At 38.7% G+C, this 16,461-nt stretch overlaps 1 protein-coding gene across 2 annotated transcripts in view; it reads left to right on the forward strand.

Moving 5' to 3' along the window:
• The window catches only part of LOC139945921 (importin-13-like), a 55,836-nt gene that overhangs the window by 35,557 nt on the left and 3,818 nt on the right, over positions 1-16,461 (forward strand). The window contains exons 22-26 of one of the 2 annotated variants that reach the window (XM_071943437.1): positions 167-263; positions 948-1,000; positions 1,424-1,549; positions 3,134-3,223; positions 3,619-3,800. In XM_071943437.1, coding sequence (XP_071799538.1) covers positions 167-263; positions 948-1,000; positions 1,424-1,549; positions 3,134-3,223; positions 3,619-3,800 — 548 coding nt within the window. The remainder of the gene's footprint in view (positions 1-166; positions 264-947; positions 1,001-1,423; positions 1,550-3,133; positions 3,224-3,618; positions 3,801-16,461) is intronic. The other variant, XM_071943438.1, reaches the window with a different exon arrangement.

Genomic DNA, 16,461 nt, shown 5'->3' on the forward strand with positions numbered 1-16,461 from the left:
ATTTCTCATAAAGGTCCCCTTTACAACATGTACATGTACAAAGGGGGAAAGCGCCATGGTGCCTTTTTCTTTTCAAGAATAAAACTTTATGTTTCCAACTTATATATCTGAACATGAATAACATTTGAGTGCTTGATATTTTGAATCACTATGTCTTCACTCTCAGATTATCATCCTATTTGGGAGTAGCGAGGATGTCAGCACAGCGGTGGGAGCCATGTTTGTTCAGCTCTCATCAAAGACAATCAGCCTCTTTCCTGCTAGTACGTCTTCATTAAAATTCCTTAATCCACTGTTATCAGGGTTTTTTTTTTTTTTTTTTTTTTTTTTGGGGGGGGGGGGGGGCTTGTTTGACGGAAAGTCAATGGAACTTGGCAAACTCCCACAAGGGGATATAAACATGATGCACACAACAGCCAATCTCTCTCATACAAAACATTGGTTTTGAGTCTATGATTATGAATTGCATAGATCAAGAAATTGTGATTCAGTAACTAGATGGCACTACTTATTCTAGTAATTATGATATCAGCGTTTAAACACACAACCTTGTGATTGCAAGTCCTGCAGTCTATCCACTAGACCAACGTAACAAGTTTTTAGTGGACTAGCAATGCCCCTGGCATTTGTTTAAGTTTGTTCTTGGATCATTGTTGGCAAAGCTACAAGCTTGTAGTTTTGGGTGTTAACAACACAAGATGGTACTTTTTTGTGAGATTTGTCATTGTTTTTCACATTCGTGTCAGCTATGCTGAGTTGCCAGTGTGATTGCTTTCAGTCGACTATTTTTTGTCAAAATTTACTTTCCAAATATAGAAGGCGCACTTGTAAATCACCCATGTTCACCAAGAATAAGGCCAGTTGAAATAAGGTTTTGATATAACATAAAATACATACACACATTTTAGAATTAAGAAGTAAAACCTATTTTGTCTTTATTTCTGTAGGAGCAAGGGAGCACACTGATGTAGTAGAGACATTCATGGGAGTATGTGGCAATGTAAGTGTGCCGTGTTGTCATGGTAACAAACCACTCACTTTATAAAGATTGCTTATTTTTTATTTGTTTTTTTGAATCTCCTTGAGCATTCAAGTGCTGTTGAAAGAAGTAAAGCAGTTACTAAAGGGAGAAAGAGATATTGTGTCTAAACATGTACATTGTAGTGTTGTATTTCTGCTGAGTCCGTAAATCTTCTGAACTACAACAACTGAAAAAGTTGAGTCTGACAGCATGTACTACAATGTGTATAAATATGTTTTTGTGAAAGTTTTACGCGTATTTGAACAGTGCAAGTTTATTTCCTTTCATGCACTAAAGCAATGTAGGTGGGTCCCAAAAATGTTTGAATACGCGCTAGACTTGAGAGGTCTATTGTCAGTTCATTAACAATGATATGCATTTTCGTTTTTACTCCAAATGTAGCTGTTGAAAAAGCAAAGCAGTGTGTTTATTCGTGAGGGTTGTAATCCTGCCGCTATATTCCAGTGTGGTTTAATGGCAATCACTCTACCTGAGAATCCAACAGTGAAGAGCACCTGTAACTTCTTTGTGAGTACAGGGCCTTGAAAGCGCCCTCTTAATTGTTTAAAGTCACTGGACACTATTGGTAATTACTCAAAGTAATTGTGAGCATAAAAAACTTACTTGGTAACAAGCAATGGAGAGAGCTGTTGTTAGTATAAAACATTGTGAGAAACAGCTCCCTCTGAAGTAGCGTTGTTTTTGAGAAAGAGGTAAATTTTCACTTAAATAATAACAGACTTCAGGCATGAAGCCTTTTTTTAAGGCATCTGAAAGCACACAAGATTGTGCAACAAGGTTTTTTTCTGTCATTATTCTCTTGCAACTTTGATAAGAGTCAAAATTTTAACATGCATTAATTTGTTATTTTATGCATATGTTGAGATACACCAAGTGAGAATTCTGGTCTTTGACAATTACCAAACATGTCCATGTGCCTTTAATAAAGCCTTGGTGATTTGTACTGTGATACCACACTTTGCTTACCAGTTAAAGATTGATTCTCTCCCTCCAGTGACCTGTATAAACTTCTTGTGATAACGCCCTCAATAGAATCAAACCCCTTCAACCTTTGTGTAATATTTTCCCATATGGGGGATAGAATATCCAGGGGGACAGATTTCCCTATGGCACCTGTGCTCTACCATGCCACGTCCCCTGAAGGTGATCCCTATGCTGTGGCATAGTTGGTAACAAGCAATGGTGAGCTGTTGTTAGAGGGAGCTGTTTGTCGCATCCCAGACAGGTTGTATGCAACATGCTCCTTGTTCCCCGGTCTCGGCTAGCCAGCTACAGGGACAGGGTTGTTTCCATTACAGCACCCAGGCTCTGGAATTCACTCCCTGAAAACCTCAGGGAAATACAAAACATCTCCATCTTTCAGCAGCAACTCAAGACACACCTGTTCACACTTGCTTTCCCTAACACTTGAGAATTCCCTCTTTTCCATCTTGACCGGCGCCTTTGAATGGTTTTAGATTAGATTTAGTGCGCCTTTATAAATACTGTGTAATTATTATTTATTATTATTAACAAAATTGGGTGTAATCCCTGGCTAAATGGCAACTACAGGTTGAATGTCTTCTGACTGGCTAACAAAACAAAGATATTGCAAAATTGGGAGGCCGCCAAAATTCTGGGCTAGATAACACAGTTGATGGAACGTTGGTATGTTAATTCACAGGCTGCAGGTTCTAGTCTCGCTCTAGAAAGTTTTTCACACCCCTGTTTAAATTAAGAGGATTTCAAAATTCAGCCCCCCCCCCTGTAAAAAAATTGAATTAATACAAAAATAAATTAATGAAGTATCAGCAATCCCGACCAAACAAACAAACAAACAAACAAACTGCACACTAAAAACTTAATAAGTTTCAGCCATGTCCGCATAGGCGGCCTACGACTAGATTTTGGCGTCATCATACGTTAAAGTATGATATGTCTTTAGCAACACCCTAAGCAACAGTCGTAGCCGTAGCTGTAGTCCCCAATTTGGATACAGCCTAATTGTTAGTAATGAATAGCAATGATAAGAAGTGAAGATATACCAGTTTAGAGATTTGCTGGCTGGCTTTTAAGGTTTTGAATATATTCTGTCTTTGTGTTTTATATCAGATGTCCTTCATTGCCCAATCCGAGAACAACCCAGTTTTAGGTGAAGTGTTGACGCAACATGGTCGCGCTCTCGTAGAGCTTGTCCTTAAGGTAAGAGTCTCTTGAAATTGTCATCAAAAGTTTCTAGACATCTGTTGGACACTCTGTGGTAAATCTGGACACATTTCAACAATATATCATTATATGTAAAAGACATGCACATGAAACACAGAAGTGTTTGTAAACGTTTTAAACGATTTGACACCCAGTTCCATTCCTACATTCTTGCCGATAATATGGCCATACACCGAGGAATAGCCACCCCATCTCTGGAGTAGGGGTGGGTAAAACACTGGGGTATTCTTGAAAGGTTTATCAGGAACCGTGTGGAATCGGGACCTGGGCAAGGACAGTGTAAAAGCTTCTTCTCAGAACCAACGCTTCTCTCGAATAACTTGGTTATTACTCAAACTCTGTGTTTCTGATTTGACCTTCTTGTTCTGCAGGCTATCGGTGGAGCAGCCCCTCGCACCGTCGTTGAGACCTTAGCGGATGTCATCTTTATCTTGAATAAGCACAGCTTCACTCACATCAACAACTGGCTGAGAGAACTCATGGTGAGTCCAGATCTCAACCTCCCACGAGTCACTAAAGATCAACGGGAACAATTCGCTAAGACGATACTCAGGTGAGTCCAGCTTTTTTTTCTTTTTCCCATGAGTGAGAAGAAGAAAAATAAGTAAAGTAATGTTTGAAATCTTTGCATTGTGTGAAGAATAAGAATAAACTAAACATACATGTAATACAGAAGAACAAACAAAACTGTTTTTTTTCTTCTTCTTTTCTCCTGAAGACGAGCAGAGTATACTGTATAAAAAGTCAAGACCCAAACCGGCTCTTTTTAAAGCAAACACTTCCTCAAAATGAATTATTACACAGTTATACCCGCAAGTTTGCTATTAATTTCTCCTGAAGTTGAGCAGAGTATACTGTTCAAAACATTGAGACCAAACCGCTTCTTTTCAGAGCTAACACTCCCTCAAAAGAGAATTATTAAATGTTTGTATCTGCAAGTTGACTATTATCTTAAGAAGAATAGGTGAGAAAAAGATTTATTGAGGGAGATAAAAGCGGATTTTTGGTGGAAGGAAGAACTTTTTATGTTCCCCGAAGAAGGCTTTAAGGTTATTGCCCGTCTTCCAGGCACATCAACAAAAATTGTCCCAGTAACAAATGGCCATCAGCAATAAAATGGTCCAGCTTTTTTTCCAACATGATTGAGAAGAAGGTGTATTGAGGGAGTTAAAAACAGATTTTGGTTGAATGATGAACTGTTGTAAGAAGTTTAAAAAACTTTGAAGTTGCATACATGTATCACGGTCGTATGTTTGATGACCTTTACTGTTCCTTGTTCCATCGGCAGCATATTTGGCCACATCACCTTGTAAACCATTACATGTACATGGTGTTTTTTTACATTTTTTGTATGCAAGTCGCCAGAAACACAAGGCCTGAAGGCCACTTCAAGGTGTGGGCTACAATTTTTGTTCTTCCGGGGCCGTTGCCACGTACTCCTAAGGGCTGAAACAGGGTTACCCCTTTTGCAGTCCATACGGATGTATAGGCTTGGGTACCATCAGTCTGAAGCCTGGCCAGTAGAGCAGAAAGCACTACCTCCACAATTTTACGTAGCAAGTGTCATGACCGGGATTCGAACCCACACTCTGCTGATCAAACACCTGAGCTTGAATCCGGTGCTCTTAAGCGCTCAGCCATGACACGCCACATGCTATGTAAAATTAAGTGGTCTCATACTTTAAAAACTTACTTGCAGGAAAATACTGAACTTTTGAAGCACCTTGAGCGTCTCTGAGTGACAGTTTTAAGTGCTATATAAGAAGCCATAATTATTATCATTATCTTTGGAATAAATCTTGGCTAGGTCAAGTACATAGTAATGCCATCAGATTCCTGAATTGAGGTCAATGACCCGTTGACCAGTTAGGGGCAATCTTGTGTCACCTGCCCGTGTCAAAATGATCCTGTCCATCATCTGACCACTGAAAAGAATGACCTTAGAAAAACCTTTGATTGGCAGCATATTGCGACACAGCAACTTGTAAACCATTATATGGTGCTATGTAAAGAAATTAGTCTCATATACTTCAAAAAACGTACTTGCAGGAAAAAATACATTATTATTATTATTATTATTATTATCTTTGGAATCAATCTTGGATAGGTCAACTACAAAGTAGTGCCATCAAATTCCTGGGGTCAATTGAGGTCAATGACCCATTGACCAGTGAGGGCCCGTCCTGTTCCATCTGCCCCTCGTTGAAATCATCCTGTCCATCATGAGACCACTGAAAAGAATGACCACGGAAACCCTTAGAATGTTTGACTGGAGCCATTCAGAAAAGTTAAATGTTTAATTAATGTGATTTTTGTTCTTCAAAATTGTGGGTGCGTGGGTCAAAGATATTAAAGTCACCTGGAAGTGGTATTTTTTCAAAATAAAGCTTTTGTCACTAACATATGTCTTTTGAGGGGTTGAATGTGAATAAACAGTTAACTAAGGTTTTAAAAACTCAGTTCTTGTGTTATTTACAAATTTAAGAGTAGACCCTGACCCGAGAGGGCGCTGTTCGTGACGTCAATCGAGGCAGACTTTGCCTGTAATGCGTAGAGTAAACACAATAATTGCAAACTAGTACATGTACGGACCAAGTCGTGAGTTTGTATGTTCAAAAAAAAAATGTTTTTTTTTTCCGGCAATGCCGACCAGGTGTATTGCTGCTGAATGCAGAAAAACACTTTTTGAAATGTACCAACTCACGACTTGGACGTACATGTACTTTGCACGTGTGTTTACTATACGCATTGCAGGCAAAGTCTGCCTTGAATGACGTCACAAAAGGGGTAGGCGGAGTCAGCCCCCCAAACAACTTTATATATTTTTTAAACATATAAATCGTGACAAACAATTACTAATGAATTTGTTTTATTGTTCGTAAGCAAATACTCTTATGTTTGAAAGAAAAAAAATCTATTTCCAGGTGACTTTAACTTGAAAGTCAAAATTCAGTTTTTAATTTAAAGAGGAAAAGAAGAAGGCAAAATACACATTGTCGATTACATTCCTGATTAAACATCAAAGTAAACTTTGTTTATTTTGTTTAAAAAGCAATGAATACCCTTTGAAAACAAATTCTCAAAAATAATTGATTTAAAAAATATGTATATTTTAAAAGTTTTAATATCGACTATTCTGAAGAGGCCACGGTTGACATACCAAGTTCATTGAACAAAAAGTGATATTTACCTACGATAGGAATGAATAACTCATTTGCAATTTAAACATTGGCTTAATCTAGATTGTTATCAGGTAGAAGGGCCCTTTAAATTTTCCATGGCAAACCTTTGGCCAAGTCAAGTTCAAAGCTGGAAAGTAATGGTCAGTTACAGTGGTCATTAATTCCAACCTGACCCAGTTTATCTGAGCCTGCTACATAAAAGCCTACTTCACACTGCATCTCTTATCCTCGTGGAATACAGCTGTAGAGAGGGCTCATTAGGGCGTCTGATGTTCCTTGGTGGTCCAAGAAACGAACTCCCTCCATGCCTCCCTGCCCAGAGTGTGGAAAATAAACAATCTTATAAATAAACAATCTTATACAAGCGTTACATACATGTACACTCTTGTAAAAACATTACATTATAAGTTACCACACAAGCCGAGTGGAATACAAAAAAATATAGCGCTTCTGCGTCCCATATTGATAGAGGCCGAAGACCGTGTTGGATATGGGACGCAGAGGTGCATTATTTTTCCGTATTCCACGAGCGCGAGTGTGATAACAAATTTATCTTCCAGCCTCATTAAGTCAATAAGGTTAGGTTATGTTTTGGGTTTTGGTTTTGCACACGCAAATTTTAGAATGTAATTTTTTGCACACTGACCATATGCGGAGCATGATGCATTGACACTTACAATACGCAGAGTGCAATATAAAAACTGGGAGTAGGTCATCATCTGATATCACACTCCGGTTAGAGCATCTGATTGGAGGATTAGCGCGTACTGGAAGATAAACACTCTTACACAAGCATTGCATACACTCTTATAAAAACATCACATACACATTCTTATGAAAGCATTACATATGTACACTCCTAGAAAACCATTATATACAATCTTATAAAAGCATTATGTAAACTGTTATAAAAACATTATTTTAAGAATAAGAAGATAGTACAAGAGTTATGCCACTGGCCTTAAAACATTTCTTTTCTTTTTCTCAAAAGCTTTCGACTAATACAGCTAAAAATTCTACATGTCAGTTAAAATATTACATACATCTTCATTCACAGTGGGTAGGGATTTATTTCTTGGCCGAAGCCCGCATCTTCTAAAGGTATCAAAACCCTCTCAACTGAAAATATTCTTGAGTTAATATTTGCATGTTTTTTTTATCCTTCCATTGTTTAGGGGTCCAATCCCTTTGACCTTGTGTGTTGTTTGTTCGCAAACAAACGATTTATTGTACAAGTTGTTTATTTCGACACATTAATGTGATTGGCACATATACCCCTATTTACTCGCCAAGGACATGAGATTGCTCTTTGGGGGATTGTGAAAGAGATTTGCGATTACAACTAAACGAATAAATCCCAAAATGAGATGAGAACTATTTAGTTTGTTCTCTTCAAATAATTTATGAAAACTGTCGCTACTGAAAATGACAATTCTTAACATTGCATCTAATGTACAGTCAACAACCTTGTTTAGCCCTAACCAAAACTGGCTTAAATCGGTTATTGCCTATCTTAGAATCTTAAAGACCCTTGCTTATGATGCCACAAGCCCAAACAGCGCCCTCACTATTGTCAATAAAGTACTATCATTGTGTTCGGTTCATTAGCACATGCAAGTTTACCTTGTTCGAAAATGTTCTCAAACTAAATATTTTGCATTAAAATGTTTTATCCATCCATTGTTCGGCCTGGTCCCTTTGACCTTGTTGAAGTTTGTTGCAAACAAACGATTTATTGTGCGATTTAGATAATAGTTTTTTTGTTCTATGTGATTTTTTTCGCAGTAAATTATCTTTGTATCAGCTTGATGCAATTGTGCCCAAGCAGTACAATGCATTGTATTTCTCACCAAATCTCTACTAGGACAATCTATTTATAGTTAATTGGGCTCAACAATGGCAAAGTTCAAACAGCTATGATTAACCAACCTTTGTATTTTATTATTCCAGAAGTAATTTTACAAAACACTTGTGCAGGATAAGTACATTTAGTATATTACAATGCTGATGTAATTTCTGCCCGATTCAAATAAATAAATAAATAAATAAACAAATAAAAAACCGAGTAGTAACAAATAAACAGATCTTTTTTTAGCAGTGCAAAACAAGGTTGAAGGTAATGTTTGGTTGGCGATACTGGACCTTGGATTTGATTCCAAAATCACGATCTTGGTGGTTACCGGCTTTTTCTGGCTTCAAGCCAAACGCATGAGTCATTAGTTTTATAAATGTCGCAATCAGTTTTTAATAGTTTTAAGTTTAGTCATAGTTTTTTGCCTTTACTGCACAAGCATAAAAAATGCAACATGGTGCAAAAGGGAAACCCCGAACCGGCACGAACAGGCACGCAGGTACACTAAATGGGGACCCTTGATCACACTACAGAATAAAACAAAGCAACAAAGAAAAGAGCAAAAACGCAAAAAACAACTTTAGAAAACATACAAATATGTACAAAGATAATGACTCATAATGTGAGACAATTGAGGTCGTCTTTTCACCGGTTCCAATTCTTTATCTTTGTATTTGATCTATGATCCTTCCACATGGCTATTTTTTAAGCAGATTTATGCAGCAAAGTATGGTGGCTCTATAGAACGCAAGTTTTTTAATGGCAATTTGGGTTTGAACTATGAACATTTTAGTGGAGTGGGACATGAACCAACAGCCTTCAGATTACAAGACCACTCTACCAACTGAGCTATCCAGCCCTATGTTGGCGGTCTCCCCTCTTTTCAATATCTTTGTTCAGGATGCAAGTCGGAAGCCATATTCATTATAATCCTTATTCCTTCAGATGGGACGCAAAGCTGTTGGTCCCATGTGTTGTGTAATGCATGTAAAAGTGTAGAAAAGAGAACCACGTGGTTCGCCCAGGTGTTCCTGGCTGTGGCTGCTGTATGCGCCAGAGCACCTTGTTGAAACCCTTATAAGGTGCTACATAATTGGGTCTCAGAATTCATCACTGCAATAACCTATCTTTCTGGAAGTTTGTATATTATACTCTGGACCTTGAGTACCTTGTTTGGTAGATACATGCGCTACAGTATATAAGACTGATATTATAACAGCATTACATCGCAGTACTGTTGCGTTACATTGCTGTATTTTATTACAATTTAAGAGGTCACTTGTGAAAGTAGACAAGTCTTTGTACCCGACATTATACAACTTTAAATTAGCTTATATCTCTTCATATCTCTTTGAAGAGGTGTTATCTTAAATATTATTTAAATAGATGCAACAATTCCCTTCTCAACATACTTTTTTTTATAATACCTAGCTTTACCATTATTGACACTCCGTATTATGTGATTGTAGCCTAGGCTCACATAATACATAAGACACAAGATTAACCAGAAACGCAAACAATCTCTGATTGTGTAAATCACAAGAAGAGATTTCTAGTCTACACCCTTGAAGTTACATCATGATCAATTCAGGCAGCACAGGTATCTGCAGTATTTGCACTGGTAATTACACTAAAACGACTGACCTTTTCACACTATGAAAACCTCCAGTCTACAACCCCCCCCCCGTCTGCAACCCTTTTTGGAAACTTTTTGGTCTTTTTGAAACTTGCATTTTCAAATTGTGGAATGGGGGGGGGGAGCTATTTGTGAGATGTTTTGACTTAGCTCAAGCCCTTTTTACAAAATAATGGATAACTTTTTCACACTAAGATTGCTTCACCCCCTTTCTTTGTCTGGTCTGCCTCAATCAGATGGGTACCACGGGGAGTAGCCACCTCTGCTCCGGTGTATGGGTAAGCTGTAAAACCCTGTGGTAGCCCCGAACCAAGCAACCAGAACCCTGTTGAATAGGGACACAGTGCGAAACCGTGCACGGCCGTGGGGTAAAAAACTCCCAGGGCCTAACCTCCCCAGGGCTGTAATCCACTTGGATAAGATATACATGTACATGTACGTTGTGAAAAAGGCAGATGAATCTTTTTCGAAGGTTAATGTTTTTTTCACAAAACAAACAAATGAGTCAAAGGGAACCAGTCACTTAATGATAATATCATCCTTTAATCTTTCTCAGCTCCCTGGGGAGTACACAGCCCCCCCCCCCCCCACTGACCCCCATGCCCCTCCAAAGGCTTTTTCATACACAACTTCAAACTCTTTAGTGCAAGTACCTGTTTATACCCCTGGGTGAAGAGAAGCAAATATAGAGAGTGTCTCGCTCAAAGAAACAAGTGCCATGAGTGGGATTCAAACTCACACCCTGGTGAGTAAACCACTCGGTCAATACATCCCTGACCCCTTTCCTATTGGGACTTTCCTATTTTTCACGGTGATGAAAACAATAGAAAATGGACCCTTGAGTGTGATGCCTACTGTCATGACTGCTCGCTAGTCATTAGAAAAGTCTCCCATTGTCACTCAGCAGAAGTTCATGAAATCTTCTATACTCTCATTTCCCACACACCTACACATGTACATGAAAAGAGTTGCACGCAAAAAGAAACAATACAAAGTTCATCTCCACCTTGTTATTGCAGTTTGGTCTGATAAACCCAAGTCCTGTACTTCCTTATTGCTGGATAGGCTTCCTGTTTGTCAGCTCGTTGCACAATCGATATTGTGTTTGAGTCATGTTGATGTCCAAGGACCAATCTCTCTTTAAGTGTGCAATAGTCAGGGTGTATTTTGTTTGTTTTGCGCAACTTTACTCTGGGTTCCAGGATCTGAGGAATATCCTATCCTTGAGTTTCTATCCAGGCCACAGTCTCATGAGGCCACTGGGGTATTTAGTGTTTGCCCTTCACTTTTTTTAGCTGTTTTACTTGTCCACATGTTTGTTCACGAGTCCATTTTTCATATTCAATAAGGATGGAACATTGAACTATCCAGTCGAATCACTTGGTGAGAATTCTTATTGGTCATTGGGTGTTTTAAAGGCAGTGGACACTGTTGGTAACTACTCAAAATAATTATTAGCTCAAAACCTTACTGGTAACGAGTAATGAGGAGAGGTTGACTAGTCCATTTTTCATATTCAATAAGGATCCTTTGAGCATTGAACTATACAGTCAAATTACTTGTAGAGAATATTGATTGGTCCTTGGGTGTTTGAGTGTTCTAAGTGACATTTGGCTAGAGGACCAACCCTGCGAAGGGAGACCCTTGTTTATGTAATATGTCTCAACTTGTTTGTTTGGTTTGGGGAATTCTAAGAAAAGGATAATTCAAGGCTTTGCTGATGTTCAGTTACAGTGGTTTCAAATTCAAGGAGCCCTGGTTAAGTGAGGGCTGATAGAGCATCTGTGAATGGTTCACACCCCTATGTGCTGACACTCCAAGTGTTTTCCTATTCCTAAACCCTGAGATTAAGACTAACCCTAATCCTAACCATAGCATGTAAATCAAAAGGGGGTTGTCACAACATGAACTTGTATGTGTGATGAATGAGTTAAGACCCAAAGTGCTGACACTCCTATGTTTTCTGTTCCTAAAACTAAGCTTAACCCTTACCCTTACCCTAGCATGTAAATCAAAGGGGGGTTGTCGGAACAAAGTAGTCTCTGAATATATGGATGTTGGAATAATACAGAGCAGTCACTTACAAATGCTCCCCATGTCTCTTTCTGGTCCCTGATCCAATCACTACTGTCTGACACCCCCCCCCCCTCCCCCACATGTCACCCTCTCCATCTGCTGCCCTGGAATACAGGGAGGTCTAGCTCTCTTGTCCCTTGGCCTTGGTGCCCATTCAACATTTTCCCTGACGCTTTAAGATTTTCCAGTGGAAGTTTTTCCAGTGGAAGTGCCCTTTACAAATAGAAATAGCCTTGCCCTCCAACAGGGATGGCATACATTTAATAATCACTCTTAAAATTAATAGCAATACAAGTTTTTGGTTAAAAGCTTACATTTCACTTCAAACAAAAAGTAGTTACTGTATGTAAAACGATGCAATTTTTGAATCTGCAGTAACGCTTTTCAGATTGTGAATTCCTTTTATGAATTATTCTTCCTGCGTGGACATGTTTGCTCCAGATTTCCTGTGATATATCACATGTTAGTTTTATTGTATACACCTACATTTTTAAAAGAGTTCAACAATCAAACATTTCCTAAAACCAAAGACATACTTTGCCTTTAAAGATAAAATTTATGGCCATGTTACCCTGATACCTCCATTATAATGAACAAACCACCTCTACTGTTTATATAGTTTCTTCAACAACACTTCAGGCCATTTAATTTTTCCAGCAACTCTCTGGTGAAATTATAGCATTGTTCCCATTGTGTCAAGTGTGCCCAGGAGTATTAAAAAGCATGTGACTCTCCATCCACACACACCTTTCCAAGGCAATGTGACAGATTTCCAGGTCCTATCAAATTTAAGGTCAACAAACTTTGTGTTCGCTCATTGCAATGCCCTTCAGAGGGTTTCCCTGGAAAAAACAACCCAAGTGTTTAATCCAGCCTATCCAGTTTCCATTTCCTTCATTGTGTGGTGAACTTTCACAAATTACTTGTTGGTTTTGAACTGGCCCTGGTATTATTAAATTGAGCATAGAGCAAGGACTCTACATGTATATGAATTTAGTTTTAAAGAGAAAACTCCCTGGGACAGTTCCAACATTGAAATGAATGTCCAGTGGTGTGCACAAACATGGTTAACATTAAAAAGTCAATGTTGTACAAACTACAAAGTCGGTTTAGGTTGAATCAATGTTTCCTCAGCATCACTTTATAAATTTGTGTATCAGTTCATTTCCTTCATTGTGTAGTGAACTTTCACACACAACTTGGTTTTCATCTGTTCTGCTGGCCCGGTTATTACATCAAGTAATACAAAATATTCCCTTAGAATGTCCTGAATCATGGTTAACATTTCACACAAATTGTGGTATTCATCATCTGGCCCTGTTTTAAATTTAGTGTAAATGAAAATTCCCTGGGACAGTCCATAATGAAGTAGTCTTGAAGTCAAAACGGGAATTGTTAAGCGCGTTGTAGGTACAGTGCGGTGTAACTACGGGGACAGTACACTCATCCTCAATCCTAGTGTACGTACATGTTTGTATGTGTTCGTCAGTGGCAATTACCCGCCACGCGCTACCCACGACCGTTGCATGTTTAAAATCGCACTGTTACTGTTTCATGAATGGCAGACAAATAGGCAGCGCCTAACGACTTGTCATCAAGTCTAATAATGAAGTGAGTGTCCTGCAGTTTGCTCATGCATAGTTAACATTAATGAGTCGATGTAGTTCAAACTATAGGGACAATCCAATTTTGAAGTGAATGTCCTGCAGTGTGCACAAACATGGTTAACATTAAAGAGTCACTGTAATACAAACTACAAAGTCGGTGAGGTTGAATCAATACTTCGTCAGCTTCACTTTATAGATTTGTGTATCAGTTCATTAATTCCTTCATTGTGTAGCGAACTTTCACACACAACTTGGTTTTCAACTATTCAGCTGCCCGGTTATTACATCAAGTAATAAAAAAAAAACTAAAAAGTTGGTTCGATTTGAATCATTGTCTCTTAAAGTCTGATATTCACTGTAATACTTTGTATATCTGTTCCAATTTAGAACCATTTGTTTTTCAAAAAGATTTAAGTTTAATTAATGCCCTGCAAAAAAAAAACCTCATAAAATTATTAAAAGTTGTGTCTTTTATTGACCGTTGCCAAATGCTTATTTGCAAGCTTGAGCAACACACCAACACAAGTGTATCTGTCTTTTGAAATCGGTGACCTGTTAGTGTCCCTCTTCTAAAAACCAGTAAAAAAACACTGGATGACCTAAATGGTGGTGCGTTATCCACCAATCAAATGACAATGATCTCTATCTTGTCCTTAGTCTATGCTATAAGTATATGAATAATTAAGTATTGTTCTAGTCATGATTTTGACCGTGAACATCATGAATGATAGTCTTGGTCCAAGACCTTCGCATGCAGCGCGCTGTATCACCCACTAGCTTTCGCATACATGTGTAAGTCTATTCTCGCAACCGAGTGCAGCGCATCGTATCGTCCGCAAGCTTTGTGTAAGTCTGATCTTGCTACCACGTGAAGGGCGCCGTATTGCCCGCTAGCTTTGTGAAAGTCTTGGTTTGATTTCCAGCTACCTACAAACATTTGTCAACCGAAATGAAAACAAGAATAAAATCAAGAAATGGAATCGTGGGAGTGCTGTGGCTGAGCGGTTAAGAGCACCGAATTCAAACTCTGGTGAATCTGATCAGCAGAGTGTGGGTTCGAATCCCCAGCCGTGACACTTGTGTCCTTAAGCAAGACACATAACCATTGCTTCGTCCTTCAGATAAAGCCGTTGGTCCCATGTGTTGTGTAAAGGCATGTAAAAGAACCCAGTGCACTTATCGAAAAGAGAAGGGGTTCGCCCCTGTGTTCCTGGCTGGATTGGCAGCATATTGCGCCATAGCACCTTGTAAACCATTAAATGGTGCTTAAGGATTAGGTCTTATATCTCAAAAATTCGCCCCACTCCTTGCAGTAATAATACCTGGCGCTTTGTATCCTTTGGCAAAAGGCGCATTATAAATACGGTTATTATTATTATTAATAAAAGCACGCCCTCTGTAAGGTTATCAACTTCTTTTACGCTACGAGTATGAGATAATGACGTCTTGGACCGAGACTACCTGAATGATGATTACAGGGGTTGCCCTGCCCATACCTCCAGTCATAGTATACAAATAATGAGTGGCTCAGAGTGGAATGGGAGGAATATTATCGCAAGGTAAATTTTGGACTGTTCAATTTTACGAGGCGAAGCCGAGTGAAATGGAACAGTCCAAATTTTACCGAGCGATAACATTCCTTCCATTCCACGAATTAAAGCCACTCAATATTTGTTTTATATATCTGACATATAGATCCTTGTCATTTGATGTATTGTAAAAGTATAACATTATGAAAAATCACACAAATTACAGACAACCAAAAACCATATAGCGCCGCGTAGCGGCAACAATGCACAAATCGGATCACAACCTTTTGCACAGGTGCTCCTTTGTTTTAGCAGCGGCGCGGCGGCGCTGTACTGCTTAAAGACATTGGGAACCAGGATGATCCTAACTGTTGAATGGGAAATGCTATTCCCCATGGACAAATAGGTCTTTTTGATTGTTGGTGGGGATTGGGGTAATAGTGAATGTCTTGTGAAGTAAGTTCCACCAATCAAATGACAAGGATCTGTATGTCAGTTATATAACTGCTCTTATTGCTAGACCAGGACAAGCTTTTAACAATAATAAATAAGCTTTCACAAACTTGGACGAAGTAAACAAACCACAAAGTTAGTACCATAATACACAACAACAGAAAGCTGTGTTTTGTAAGTTGAGTAATACCTGGATTCATTGTATGCAGATGAAGCCAGTTTGGTCATGGAGGTTGGGGTGCAGTTGTACCAAAGAGCCTTACACTGTGGTATCATAGATCACATCCACCACAAGGACCACAATCCTTTACAATATACCTGAACAACTAATAATAGATCTCATCTACCAAAATGACCACTAAGCTAAAGATACAATACCTCACAGAAGACCAGAGCTTTTGCAGCAGTGTATGCAGTAGAGTGTGTATACACCCCCCCCCCCCCCCCCCGACTTCACCAATCCACCTGTCAACATTAATGAAACTTTAATGTCATGCTGAAGCAGTGGCCCCTCCCTCCCCACACCCCCTCACAAATTGGTACCTGGATCCGTCATATTTTTGCTATCAGTGCAAATAAAGTTGATAATGAAGACTATTATCAAAAACTCCATTTTTACATTCAAATACAGAAGATCAAACAAAACATGTACAATTGTTTTGTATGATTAATTTCTTTTTTTTTTCTGACGAAATTTAAAGCACAACAGTTGAAACTAGTCGAAACGAAAGTCCAATTTCATAGAGCAGCTCAAGTACAAACATTTACTAGATACTGGTCTTTGGCAATTTGTGCTTTAAAGGCACAGGACGATATTGGTAATTACTCAAAATAATTGTTAGCATAAAATCTTACTTGGTAACAAGCAACGGAGAGCTG

The sequence above is a fragment of the Asterias amurensis genome, chromosome 13, assembly GCF_032118995.1.
Source record: "Asterias amurensis chromosome 13, ASM3211899v1".
Classification (NCBI taxonomy): domain Eukaryota; kingdom Metazoa; phylum Echinodermata; class Asteroidea; order Forcipulatida; family Asteriidae; genus Asterias; species Asterias amurensis.